The sequence below is a fragment of the Eurytemora carolleeae genome, unplaced genomic scaffold, assembly GCF_000591075.1.
Source record: "Eurytemora carolleeae unplaced genomic scaffold, Eaff_2.0 scaffold1007, whole genome shotgun sequence".
Lineage (NCBI taxonomy): Eukaryota > Metazoa > Arthropoda > Copepoda > Calanoida > Temoridae > Eurytemora > Eurytemora carolleeae.
Genome location: NW_019396896.1, coordinates 18755 through 34386, shown reverse-complemented (window position 1 = coordinate 34386; position 15632 = coordinate 18755). Strand labels below are relative to the sequence as shown.

The 15632-nt window shown below is 29.4% G+C and overlaps 1 protein-coding gene across 1 annotated transcript in view; it reads left to right on the top strand.

Annotated features, from left to right (window-relative positions):
• The first annotated feature begins 15079 nt into the window (after positions 1-15079).
• LOC111709875 (uncharacterized) overlaps positions 15080-15632 on the top strand; it is a 12887-nt gene continuing 12334 nt past the window's right edge. The window contains exon 1 of the mRNA XM_023483805.1: positions 15080-15389. Coding sequence (XP_023339573.1) covers positions 15311-15389 — 79 coding nt within the window. The 5' untranslated portion in view covers positions 15080-15310. The remainder of the gene's footprint in view (positions 15390-15632) is intronic.

Here is a 15632-nt window from a genome sequence, read left to right as displayed (position 1 = left end):
TTTCAAACTTAGATTATTTGATCCAACAGAATTCATAGTTTGAAATATCAAAGGTCTATGACGTTGGGTTGCAGAGATATAAGGATTAGAAAATAAGAGTTTGTGGCAAAGACTCAAATCCTTTACACTGAAAACATATATTTTTGGGTTTCCTATAGTCAGTGGTGGGTTTCCTGTGCTCTTCTACAATCATATTAATGCTTTCCCAACAGCTCCGATCCAACCAAGCAGATTTAGACTGACTGCTTCTTGAATTGCCCATCCTTCCACTGGGTATCCTGTACTCAGTGGCGGATCTCCTGTGCTCTCCTCCAATCATCTTGTTTTTCCCACAGCTCCGATCCAACCAAGCAGATTTAGTCTGACTGCTTCTTTGAATGTCCATCCTACCACTGTGGGGAGTTGGCGAATTTATTCATCCTCTCCTTGCGAGAGCTGGTGCGCAACTAACTTGTCCGTACTCCATTACCTGTGTTCTAGATGCAGAAGCCCAGTCAAACAACTTTTCATGGGCTTAGCACGCTCTGTACAATGTACATTGTACACGCAGTGTGAGTAGGCCTTACATTCCAGGCAGGAACCGCAGTCTGGTTTTCTAGACTAGGCTGATTCCATGATAACTATTTTTTATTTATTATTTATAGAGATGTACAAGAGCTGAGTGACCGACCCCGAAGTGTTGGATCTATGCCAGGTAAAAATTGTGAACACTTCTTATCTTTTCGCGTGAGATAATTTCAATTCAATATCATTCTTTCTAAAATGTTCAAGATGAAAAAGCAATGATTAAGAAATGGCTCATGCAGTTAAATTATTTTCTTTTTAACAATATAAAATGTTGTCTCCCTATTCCACAGATTTTTAGTAAATTTCTTTCGCTAAAAAAAGACGACATTTAAGCAATGCTTAAGAGTATTTGATGTTGTTACAAAGCAAATAGGTTTACTATAGACAGTAGAAACTAACTAACTAACTAATTTTTTTATGGGTCTTTTCCACTGCGCAACTTCTGTGTTTCATGCTCCTTGGACTTGATACTAAAAGTCGTCTTTCTATTTCAAAGTTTTCTGGTTATCACTGTCTTAAAAATATTATTTATTAATAGTTAAAAAATTTAATTAAGGGAAACGGTTTGGGTTGAAGTCTAACATGAGTGATCCCTGTTTACTTGCAAGTTTACCGTCTACTGGTCGACTTTCAAGTAATATTGGGCATAATAATAACAGTTCTCCAGGTATAATACTTTTAGATTTTGTATAATGAACAGGGTGTGCCAATAAACATGAGAATTAAACGACAACCTACAAATCTTTAATACTAACTGCAATAACAAACATTTTAAATGTACTTATTTAATTTTTTTTTAAAGTTTTTCATAAATGTTTAAAAACAATTAATAATTCTATTTCGCTTGGTTTTTTTCTTATGAACAAATACAGCTGGTTTCCCAATAAACTTGAAAAATTTTAAATCGTTTTTATTTTCTCATAGTTGATAAATGAAGTTCTTTGGTTTTCCATAATTAGGTCGGCATTTGGGTATTGTTTAGTTCGACGGTATGGTTCCTATGATTTTCTTGTTTAGGTCGACTATATGAATCCTATGATCAACTAGTTGACGATGATAGTCTTGAACAACGACAGAGAGGGGTTTACAAAGAGAGACAGGGCAGATCAGACGCCAGATTTGAAAGGTAAAAATTTCAAAAAATAATAGAAAATATATTCAGTGTTTTTTTATGATTTCAAAAATACTTTTTGTCAATCAATTCTTAAAGGAATTTTAAATGTAATAATTAGTCACCCTTCATTGTAGATTTAAAATTAAGTAGACATGTGTTGGAGAAATTATTATTATAATAGCAAATACTTTTTTGTTTCTGTTACAAAATAATAAACATTTTCTGTTTCGAAAGATATCAAAATGGTTATTTTTAAATTTTTTGTTCAGTTTTAAATTTTAGTAAATATCTTTCAAAGTATATTTCATTCGAGTTTTGGAAAAAATCCAGATTTTTATCCTGTGCTTCCTTCCCATGGGTTTCTTTAAAAATAATCAGCAAAGGAACTGAGTTTTTGCCACAAATTCTGATTTATTAAAAAAGCTATATCTCTGCAACCTGATGGTGTAAACTTAGACATTTAAAACTATCATAATTTGATCCAAAATGATTAATAGTTTTAAATATCTAAATACCTTTTGTTCAGCTATAGCTTATATATATATATATTCGAGCAAAGAACTTTATTAATAGATTTACCTAATCCTTCTTTTATTTTAAAGGAGAAGTAGTTCCGATGAAGTATTAGATCTAGATGCCAAGAGTCAGGTAATTAAACCCAAAAACCAAATTTTCTCAGTGAAAATTAGCTTGCTAATTTAAAATCAATACCATGTTGCCTTTTTCATTAAGATTCTGGATATTCTATCACAATAAACTAAGCTAGTGGGGCCGGGGGTAGGTCAAAGAATTAAAATTTAAACCATGAGGCTGCAAAGATATAATGTTTAAAATTTTTTAGCTTTTCAAATAATTGTATGTTAGTCCTAAACTAAAACTTGGTGCTACGTGGTTACAGAGGGGTAGCGCAGTAATGTTGCATGAATTTGAATTTTTCTTTTTTTCAAGTTTGCGTGGTGTAACATTTGTAAAGATTTTACTCTAAACTTAAAAACTCTATTACATGTATTTTAGGAAGGTATTTTTGAGGTTCGACATGAGTACAATTTTTCCAGGTAAAAACTAAAATTATTAGTAATTTATTATTAAAGCCATGATAGAATTATGTTATTATAAAATTGATTAAATAATAACATCGTTGCTAGCTCAAAAGCTCTAAAGCTTTGACTGATTAAGCATGAATTGGATATCATTGTTTAGGATATTAATTGTAAAAACCTGAAAAACAACCATATCTTCCACATTATTGATCAGATAAAAAATGTCTCAAGGGTACTGTTGAGAATCTAGGATTGCTAACTTTACAATGAGGTTTACTTACAGTCCCTTTAAATATAATTCTGATATTTACAAAAAAAGAGAAAAACGATTAAGAGGAAAAGAAATAACACCTTGCACTTTTTCATTATCGATTGTCAATATTATGATATTTATTTGATATAAGATATCTATTTGATATAAGATATTTATTTGATATAAGATATTTATTTGATATAAGATGTCTATTTGATATAAGATATTTATTTGATATAAGATATTTATTTGATATAAGATATTTATTTGATATAAGATATTTATTTGATATAAGATATTTATTTGATATAAGATATTTATTTGATATAAGATATTTATTTGATATAAGATATTTATTTGATATAAGATATTTATTTGATATAAGATATTTATTTGATATAAGATATTTATTTGATATAAGATATTTATTTGATATAAGATATTTATTTGATATAAGATATTTATTTGATATAAGATATTTATTTGATATAAGATATTTATTTGATATAAGATATTTATTTGATATAAGATATTTATTTGATATAAGATATTTATTTGATATAAGATATTTATTTGATATAAGATATTTATTTGATATAAGATATTTATTTGATATAAGATATTTATTTGATATAAGATATTTATTTGATATAAGATATTTATTTGATATAAGATATTTATTTGATATAAGATATTTATTTGATATAAGATATTTATTTGATATAAGATATTTATTTGATATAAGATATTTATTTGATATAAGATATTTATTTGATATAAGATATTTATTTGATATAAGATATTTATTTGATATAAGATATTTATTTGATATAAGATATTTATTTGATATAAGATATTTATTTGATATAAGATATTTATTTGATATAAGATATTTATTTGATATAAGATATTTATTTGATATAAGATATTTATTTGATATAAGATATTTATTTGATATAAGATATTTATTTGATATAAGATATTTATTTGATATAAGATATTTATTTGATATAAGATATTTATTTGATATAAGATATTTATTTGATATAAGATATTTATTTGATATAAGATATTTATTTGATATAAGATATTTATTTGATATAAGATATTTATTTGATATAAGATATTTATTTGATATAAGATATTTATTTGATATAAGATATTTATTTGATATAAGATATTTATTTGATATAAGATATTTATTTGATATAAGATATTTATTTGATATAAGATATTTATTTGATATAAGATATTTATTTGATATAAGATATTTATTTGATATAAGATATTTATTTGATATNATAATTAGGTCGGCATTTGGGTTATCTATCTATTGTGACATTAGACATTGAATATTTAGATTTAGATGTTTTATTAATTAATCTTGACCAATTTCACATTTTTCTCTCAAATTATGCCAAATTTAAGAAACAAAATTAACCATTTTCAAAGAATTGAGAAATAAATTGTGTTTTTGGAAAAATGGCTGTGAAATTAACCACAAAGGATGAGACTTCAGAGACGATTGTACGGAATTTGTTAAATTCATTTTCTTAAGTTCAGGGGTTCTTACAGGTTAAAACTTGCTTATTTATGTGCTTATTGAAGGTAGATTCCAAAAATCAAGCTTTAAATTGTCATATTTTCAGCGTTTTGGGTCGTCTTTACGGTCTCATCCTAATTGTGGGCAACCCTTTACTTTCTATCATTTTTTAGAAAACCAGCATGAGAATTGCAGTTTGAGAGCAGATATTGAATGTCGTCTTTCTACCTCCGAAAGCCCTGAAGCCGGAGTAAAGTGTGTAGAGGAGGGTGGAAGTGATGGATTGCAATCTGCTCAATCTTCTGATTCAGGAGTTCCTGTCTGCACCAGAGGAAGTAGTTTGGTAGGTGTTAATCAAGAACGGACTTTTGGGCCAAAGATATTTTTTAATTTTTCTGCCGTCGTCGGAACTAATGTTCAGGGTTACACATTAAGGAAAAACGGTTATTTTTTTAAAATAACGTTCTTAATGAACAAAGGTTGAATTTAGTTTTTGACTTGAGTTTTTCTTTAAAATAATGAATTAAATGATCTGTACAAGAATGTAAGAATAAATTCCGTTTAGACAACAGTTGTCTTTAAAGGCTCATTCTTTGTGGGTAACCCTGTCTCTTGAGATAAATCGGTTACGGGGTTCGTGAGTTTTTATCATATTTATAAACAAAACAGCAGAGATTACTAACTTATATATCTAGAAAATCAGCAAAAAATCATGAAAAATTGCCAAAAATACTTCACACAAAGAATTGAATATTTTTTTTGAGTATTAATTAGACTGATGTGAGTCCCCGAGATATGTGCCCATTTCTAACACTTAGTGTGTGAAATGGGCAAAGTGTTAGTTTTATAACTAATGTCCCCTGAATTAGACTGATGTGAGTCCTCGAGATGTTGACCCACGGCTAGGAGTAGAGGACTCCTTAAACAAAGGACAGGAGAGAAAACAACCAACCTGGGAGACAAAATCACTCAGAGCAACTTCAGTTCCTAAGGTGTTATAACACAAACTCAAATTTTCAAATCCCTATATTTTTGCAACCTGATACAACCCTGATGCAAGGACATATATAAAATTTTTTGATCAGAAAGAATTCATTGTTTGAAATATCACAGGTTTACGACATTGGGTTTTAAAGAAAAGACTGTATAAAATCAAAGTTGATTTTAATTTTGAGATAAAAAAATGAAACAAATTTTTTTTCGGTTATTGAAATCAATTGATTGATTGATAAGTCTTAGTTTGTTTTTTAAACTATCAATCAATCATTCAATCAGGCTTTTAAGGAAACCCAAGGACTACATCCAAATATCACCAGGACTTACTGAGCTGAGATTAAAATATTAGAATAAAAAAAGTAATTTATTTCAAAATATTCGTAATTTTTTTTTATATTTTCAGTTTTGTCTGTTCTTGAAATTTTGAAAGTTATTTTAATTCTATCCTAGGCATACGAGAGAGGAAATATATTTAAAGATGAAGGAGTTATTTATAAACAAAGGAAATAGTCATCATCAAAATCAAATTCATTTCTAAAAAGGACTGTAAGCTTAATTTCAAGTGAAACTCCATGCAAAGATGACAATGTTTGATTTAAAACGTCATCCTTGAAATCTTTTTCTGATTAAAAATATGAAAGTGGAAATGCGTAAGTCACTTTTGTAGAGATAACTAAAAAAAATAATTTTAAGAAACAAAAACAAGGATATATATCATGCTTATTCATACAAAGCTTTTGCGGGTACTGTTGTGAATCGGGTGTTGCAATCTTTGGATGGGGGGCCACTCAAAACTTCGTTTTAAGTCCCTACAAATTATCGGAAACAAAAAATCTTGAAAAGTTGACTCACGTCCAGAAGTTTTCAATTTTTCGTCAGAATTTTTTTTTCCAACGGAAATCATAATTACCGGAAAACGGAATTCCGACAATTTTCCGTCACGGAAATTTCCGCCGGAAATTCGGGAAAAGTTTATCGCCGTGAAAGATTTCCACCGAAAAAGTTTCCGGCGGAAAAGTTTCCAGCGGAAAAGTTTTCAGGAATATTTGGCTTTCGGCGTAAAATTTTCCGAAATTTTCGGCTTGGGAGCATATAGATCCAGACTGCTATGAAAATTTGCATTAATTTTCAAGACTGGGTCAGCTTGCTTGGGCTTTGATTTTACCATGCATTAATTCACTTATAGTCTTTTTGTGCATATTTCAAAACTACTATATAAAGAACTAGTTTTTAGCTTTAGATTTTAATATGTAATTTGCGTAAAAGCGCAACTTATGGATCATTTAAGGGGGGGGGGGTATTGAATATGTGGAAATTTGTAAATTTTACTTTGATTTTACTATTTATCATTGTTTATTGATGATTATTTCTGAAGAATGAACGAGTTAGCCTGTAAATTATCTTCCAAAGAAAAAGAATTCTTAGATTTGAGAAACGCACATGCAAAACTACAAAAGGTATTTTTTAGTACTTTTAACTCTTTTTTTCTAGAAATTTAATTTTTCTTTAATAATTTAATTTTTTATAATTGAAAATTTCTGCAAACTGTTTTTTTTATTTGTCCAGGGTTGAGGACTGAAACACCCTAGGAGGGGGCTGGCAATGTGGTTACCTGTAAATTTCACTGTAAATCTCACTGTTAAATTGATTTAACCTTGTTGTTTAGATATTATCAGAGAAAGGTGCTGAACTGAGTTATGCTGTTAGGAAAGCTGAAGGGTATGAAAGGTCAGTAATTTTGGATTATGATTTATTAGCCAAGAAATAAAATCCCAAAAATTAAAAAAAAATGTTCCAGAAAAACTTTAAATGAATTTGCTTGTCTCTTTGCTTGCCTGTTTGTTTATATCCCAAAAACGTCACATGGCCCAATTTTTTTTTGTGCCTCAAACATCTCCATGAAAGGTTTATGGATGGTCAAAACTTAAAATTTTGCATTAAAAAAAATCGATTTTTCAAAATCCACGAAAAAAATAAAAAAAATCGCGATTTTTTCTTATTTTTGATAATTTAAGAAGAGAAAATGTCTCAGATGGAGAGACAATTAAAAATTAAAACTCAAGCGACCTAAGAGCCGAGTTTTATATCTTTATAAAAATATTTATTTCAGAGAAGCTAAGAGACTAAGGAGTAAAATTGCAAAAGAAGAAAAACCTGTAATTCACAATAAGGAATGTTTTAAGAAAACTAAATTAAAACCAAGAAAGGGTGTAACGTCAGTCTGGGTAACCTTGAGCTTGTTTATAATTTTTAGAGCGTGCAGTACACTTTTTATGCAAACAAAGATATGGGTTTCTGTGAGGTATCCTTTTTGTTAATTGTTTAATTTTTTGGCATGAATTTATCACTATTCATAAGATTTTTTAACTTGTATATGCATTAAACTCTTTAAAACATGATCACAGGTGTCGGACTCTATAAATGCTCCAAAAGACTCGGAAGAAAAGACAAATAAAGAATCAAAGATAAGTTCAGATGAAAATAAAGAATCTCGAGCACAGAAAGAGAACAATAAACTGGAAGATGATGAACTAGAAAAACTTAATTCAAAATATCCTTTCGGAGATTTTGGCGATATGAAGGAGAAAAGGGGAAACCGGGGTAAACGGTCTAAAGATATTCTTGTTATTGAAACTAGAGATGATTCTATTGAGAAGAAAATCAAGGTGATTGACGTAAAACGACGGGAGGAGAAAAGAGAGCGTGCGCGGAGAGGAAAAGAGGAAATCTCGCCGCCTTTAGATAGTTCATCTTCATTAGATGAACCCATTTATGCTTGCGTTAACAAAACAAAAACCGGGTTCAATCTCACACAGACGAACTTAGAGAAGGCGAAAGAAACCAATATAACCGTACAAGCAAACGTTAACGATCAAGATGATATTTATGAAAATGAAGCAACTTTTGATGAACCTCCTGACGTCCAGGAGGATATCTATACTGAAGTTTACAACCCTCTCCCTGTTACTAAACCTGTAAACCAAATCCAATCTAAAAGTAAACATGAATGTATCGGTCAGCCTGTCCCACCCAGTATTGTAAACCCTAACAAAACGTCTGAAACACCAGTCCTACAGAGCAGTTCAAACCCAGAAGGAAGCTTAAATATATCCAGTAGTCAGGATGTAAAAATCAATTTGACAGAAAATTTAGTTTCTTCTATCATTGTCTCTGAAAAGTCTGATTTGGATTCAAATTTATTCAAAAATGTTGAAGAAAACTCTTTGAAAGATACTAAGATTAATAAATCTGAAGACCTATCTGAACGCAAACTTGAAACTGAGAATAGGCGTGACAAGACAATTGATTTAGGGAATATAAAACTTAGTTCTGATACCAATTCTGTTATTGATTCACCTCGCTTGGGTAGTGTTAATCCAGATACTGGTGAAACCAAGCCTGATAGTGATACAAAACATGATGCTCTTGATTCTGGAAACACAAAGCTCAAATCTAGTTGTGCTGAAAGAGATCTTCCCACCACCAAACACGAAGAATCTGATCAGAAATCTAACGGTGCAGATATTCCAAAGGAGGAAGAAAATGTTCAAATGGATCAAAAATCAGTTCCAGCGCTAACTGAATCATCAAGTGAATCTCCACAAGGCGTGTCGAAAACTCCAATCGATAAAGAAAATACTAAATCTAAAGCAAAAGTAGACACTATATCAATTGAAAAAGAAGGTCCTACAATACATGAGAACAGTGAAGAAGTTATCAAGAACAAAAGCATAGTTAACAACAACAACAAGCAAATAGGTTTAGTTGAAAACAAGAATATTAGTTCTGAAAAAGATCTTCCATATCCCCAGCCCTATGAAGTTGATGATGTTTTGTCGACATTTATGTAAACCGGTCTTTCATATTGGATGCGACTTTTGGCAACAAATGTCGTCTTTAATTACTCTTTAGGAAATTTGTTTATGATTCTAAATAATTATTTATTATTTATTTTGGCTTTACTAGATCATTACATGATTTTACTTTTGTTTTTGCATTGATATCTTCACATGAAAAATTCCTCATTCTTTTCATTTTCCAAAAACTTTTAAAAATTACGTTAACTTAAATCCTAAGAGCCCTTTTTTGTCTGTCATAACGTCAACCCAACCCCTATAAACCTTGAAGCAGATTTTATGAGCATAAAATGAATAATCTAAGCTTTCTATAAAAATATCTGACAAAAAAGTATTCTTAATTTCTGTATTGTATCAAGTTTATACTTCTCTTTCATTAACTTTAAGAACCCGAAAACTTTTGCGAAGAAAACAATTATAAAAATATATTTTATTCATTACTACGCCCAATGGATAAATATAAAAAGAAAATGTTCACCTATTTACAAATTAAATATCATTTATTTAAAAAAAAATCTAGAATAATCTCTGTGTAAAACTTAAGTTATCTAGACTCATTAAAGGCCTAAATAATGAAAATTTTAGATATTATTTTATGTCGAAACTTTTGTATAGTATATGGTTCATCTCGATATCCTGATATTCACAATACAAAAGTTCTGACTGTATAGGATGCTTGCTTAATATCATATTTTGGAAAAAGTTGTGATTTAAATATAATTTAGATTTGAGTGTTATGAAAATTAAACATTTAAATATTTTTTTTTCATTAAATAAAGGTAAGCTCCTAAATGTGCAATTTCCCAAGTGGCAACTTCCCAAGTCTGTTCTAGCCGCAGCGTTCAGCCAATTAGCTATGTAATCCTACCCCATTACAATTCATTATAATCTCTTTGCAACAGGATGTTGTAAACCTTTGATATTTCAACCAATAAAATCTTCTAGATAATATGTTACTAGCAAAGCTGAAGGAATTCATATGTTAAAGTTTTTAGAGGAAAATGTAAATAATATTTAAAAACTCTAAATACACATTTAAACGTGTATTCTTAAATATACAAAAAAACTTAAAGTAGTTTTTTCAATTCGAATTTTATGGGCGCTCTATGATTTAATCAAACTGTCTTCCCTTTTGTAATGTAATACACCTTTTAAATCTTTAATTGTAAATTTAATCCATAAATGATTAGTTATAACAATATATAGTTGTATTTATTAGAAATATATTTATTTCAAAATATTTTAGAATTAAATTCATTTAAAAATAAGCTTATACTTTAAAATTGTTGACCAGACTTGTTTATAATTGTTAAATGGAAAATCCATGCAAAAAGAGGATGTTCCATATTTTACAGAAATAAAAAAATACCAAAATTCAAGAAGAAATTCTGCGTCAAAGCATTTGTTCGAAATGGCTTCTATTTTAAAGTTTAAAAAAATAGAATATGTATATTATAGAACATTATCAAATGAAGTGAGTTACAATTTCCCCCAATTCCCGTTCCCCTTCAATTTTTATATATTTTTATAAAATAACTTAATTTTTACTGATTACGTAGTGCAAGAGGACGACTTCTAGACGCAAGTTATGACTTTAAAAAGTCCAAAGAGCATTATACACAACAATTGAGCGCAGTGCAAACCTATATTTCACTAAATTACCGATTTAATAAATATATAATAAAACTTATTGCTTGGTAACAACATCAAATACACTTACGTATTGCTTAAATGTCGTCTTCCTATTCCATTGTTTTCTGGTTCTCACTGTAGATAAACTTAAATCCCTTGATTTAACCGTACGAGGTCTGCATAAGAGAACATCAATGTTTGATCCGAGATTCACTCAACAACAGTTCTTCATCCCTAGTTCTTTAGTCTAGTAAATAGTCAGAGTTATAACTTAAAAAGTAACAATAAGTACTTTAAGCCAGTTCGTATTAATCGACATATGTAACATTCATGACGCTTTTAAATGAATATAAATCAATTATGAACAAAGCGTTATAGATAAGTGTCCACAGAAAAAAAATCCATAATTTAGATTTATTTTTTTCCCGAAAAGTTATTCAAAAATGTATAATAAGTTTAATAGCACTTTTACTGTCTAAAAATAAGTACACTAATCAAAATTATTTCCACTATAAATGTACTGTTAATTACACATAAAGGTGCGGTATATAGAGGAAGACGACTTTAAAACTCAAGTTTCGACTCATAAATAATCCATAAAACATATAAATATAGCAAATGTGCAGTTTAAAAAACAATTTCACTTAAAAATTTGGGTTTAAAGCAATTGGTAAAACTATTGCATTGACGCATGACAAACGCATAAGATTATCTATAGTTGCATAAACATTAAACAGTCATGTAAAGACTTAAAAAATAAGAATAAAAAAAACAGAGACAAAATAATATTACTTATTAAATATGGATGACACGACCATTTTATAATAACGCAACTAATATTGAGTAAGTGTAATAAAAAGCACATTCATTATTCAGATTTAAACCCCCAGAAAATTCTCATAGAATAAATAAAAATAATAATAACATTTAGTATGAAGTTTGCAGAATTTACATCGAGACTATTGAGAAAAGTATAAATGGACACTAGAGACATCTTTGGTTGATACTGTGAACTGTGGTTCTGAAATAGCCAAATTTAAGTTCCCGCATTTTCGGGTGCTAGTTCCGTGGATTTTCAGTTTTTTAGTATTATTAGAAATAAATAAAAATTGCAATTATTTCAAAATCTATAATTTGATGTTTCACAACTAAAATGATAAAAGATAGTTGATGATTTTAATTCAACAAATTTGTTGTTGTTTATTACCATATATTTAGTATTTGTTTGTGACTTTCGATTTCTCCATGACATTGAAATGCTTTTTAACTTTCACTTGTCTGAAAAAGGTAATTATGAAATCCTACAAGTGTACAGACAGATGATGATAGAAAGATAGATATATGATTTTAAACTAAAACATTAAATATGCCTGCACAGAGATTAAACTGTTCGAACAAGAAAATTGAGAAACTCACTGGTTAGTAACTTTTGTAGCCACGCCTCTATCTAATATTGTCTATTAGTATATAAACTGTCGTACTGTCGTACATATGACTTAAAAATTAAAGGCATAGAGACGACTGCATATTGAACAATGACTAGAAGTAGCCCAATGCACAATTATTTAAATTGATGTAAAAATCTATGAAAATTTTGGAAACTTGTTGAAAACTAAAGCTAAAACAAGTGCTTTAGATGATGTCTAGTGCATATACAAAAACTAAAGCGAAAACAAGTGCTCTAGATGATGTTTAGAGCATATACAAAAACTAAACTTAAAACAAGTTCTCTAGATGATGTCTAAAGCATATACAAAAACTAAAGCGAAAACAAGTGCTCTAGATGATGTCTAGTGCATATACAAAAACTAAAGCGAAAACAAGTGCGCTAGATGATGTCTAGAGCATTTACAAAAACTAAAGTTGAAGCAAGTTCTCTAGATGATGTTTAGAGCATTTACAAAAACTAAAGTTAAAGCAAGTTCTCTAGATGATGTCTAGAGCATATACAAAAACAAATCAGTCTGTTAGTGAGATAAAACCAAAGACTACACAAAGCCCTGAAAATGAATATTAGTTTGGCTTCATGTGAATGAAGATAAAATAAAACAATTGCTCTCTGTGTATTTCACCAATAAGTTCATTTTCGAGCAATCGATAAATTTATTTTTTACAACATTAAAATACTGCGTAATGGTCGTCTTCCTTTTTCAATATTTAACTGGAGTTGGTGTATTAACGTGTTTATGTTTGGCCGGGCGCTGAGGCCACATGACCAATTACATATGAGATCCATGTACAAAATTTATAGAGGGGGGGGGTCCAAAAATCGTATATATTAGGAAATTACTTAGTTTTAGTGATTGTTTAGAGTGGCGCAACAATAAAAAATATACGTATCTTAAAAAAGTAAAATTTTAAGTCAAAACGACCCCATAACACAGATTTAACAATTCGTGATAAATGAAAAGATAAATAAAAACATCTTGGTAAATAAAAACTATGTTGAATTAGAGACAAAATGCTAGTGAATCATAAAATTGAAGAAACCAAACGTATCTCACCAAATGCATGGTTAGTACAGGACACTATGTACCAATGTACCAAAATCAATTTTGTAAAGTTTTGTGATAATATTCATAAATATCGTTTATTAAAGATAAGAAATTAAAGATAAGGACAATTTAATAAGTTTTATTAATGTTTACCTTATTATAACTTACATTATTTTAGTCCATGCCAAGTTTTTGTAAATTAACACATGTAGTAACGAGTATATGTCGACGTGATAAGCCATTAAAAAAAAGGAAAGTGAATAAACCAAATTTAAGCAGTGATTATTAAAGAGTTTTTTTGCACAGATTTGATTAACAGATACATAGATGTAAATTTCAAACCATCGATAATTATTTTGATTGAGGGATCCTTTTGTAAACAGATGATACAAAATTGATAATATTCACTAAAATCGAAACAATACAAAAAAAGTAAAAAAAAAAAGAAGAGTAGTGAAGAAAAAATAAAAGAGTTTTGGAAAATAGTTTATCAGGGGTAATTCAAAGAGATCTGGGGTAGGTGAATAAGCTCAATAAGAAAGAGGAAGAACACTGGACAGTCTAAACATATTTTAATTTTTGAGTTACTTTAGAAATATCTACTAACATTTTTTTTATTTGTAAAAAATAACCTAATTAATTTAAAAAGCTAGGGAAAAAGATCTTTTTTATTATTTATTATTAAAGGAAGTGGATAATAATAAAAATTCTGATAGTTAAACCCCATTTTCACTGTCTTCTATTTTCTATTTCATTTTTTTTGTGAAACTTCATAAAATTTGCTTTTACACTGATAGAAAGTACCCCTCACCCCCCCATCCCCAGGATAATATCTGGAGTACAATTATTGGGGGAATTCAAACTTCTTGAATTTTTAAGATTGCATTGTGAAGTTTTTACCCCTATGCACAATTAAAAGATAAATACGCCATGGGTTGTTAATCGTTTTTAAAAACTATCGAAAAAAATGATATTTTTAAAGTTAAAAAAACGACCTTCTATTGTTAACAAAACGACGAACTTTTTCAAGAACGTTCATTTTTATAAACGATCGATCCGTTTTTTGTTTTTCTTCGTCGTTTTTAAAATGAAACGATCGTTTGTCAATAAAGTAAAAACGACATCCTTGCCCAAATACACCACCCCCACTTCCCTTCTTACCAACTCTATAGTTGCGTCCTATAATCATAATCTTTAACTATCGTCGTTATAACAATGACTCGACGTATTGCAATTGCAAGTATGACAAGAGCAAATATTTATTATAATTTCTCAGAACTGTAAAATTAAAATATTAAAGACTGTAGATATAGGTACTTTATCCCAACAACTTAATCAATAACAACTTTGTTTAAATCCCTCCCTCTTCCTCGCCGTTTTGGGGTTAATTGACAGAAAATTATCAAAATATAAGGTGGAAGGTGGAATAAGAGAAGGTGGGGTAGGAAGGAGAAAAGGAGGGACCGGGAAGCAGAGGGCATGAAATAGAGGAAGGTAGGTAGGATAAGGGGNCAGTTGGACTGTAACCTGTGTATGAAGAAAGTGAGTGCAGTATTGTTTATATATTAATATTATAGTAAAGAAATATATGTTCAAATAATGCTGTGCGGTTAAAATTAAAAAGTGAAACTTGAGACGTTAAAATCTTGATCAGTTTAAAACGGTTCAGTGATAATCATACTTTCTTTCAGAGGTTGATTCAAAAGCAATTGGAATCCGCGTAAACGCGTAAACGATAGTGTACACCTGTACTTTGTGATATAGAAGATGAGAGGATAACAAAGTTAATTACATTTAAGTGCAAGAATAAAATATGGAAAAGGCAAGAGAAGCAATGTTGCAAAGACGAGAGGTTGACAGCGAAAGACCAAAAGTTCTTAAATCTGCAATTGGTGAGTTAATAAGCCTTTGTTACCTTTAAAACATCAAGGACGTAGACCTGATAATTTCACGATAATATATATAGTGTTCCTTATCTCATTAAATCTAATTTACTAACTATTTTGAAGCCAAAAATACGCAAAAAACATTTAAGAACTATGTTTTACTTATGCAATATTTTGTTAGCTTTGTATGCAGGGTGTCCTAAAAGCAGGAGCGGCCAATGATATTTCCATGGGGGGGGGGGGCTGCGG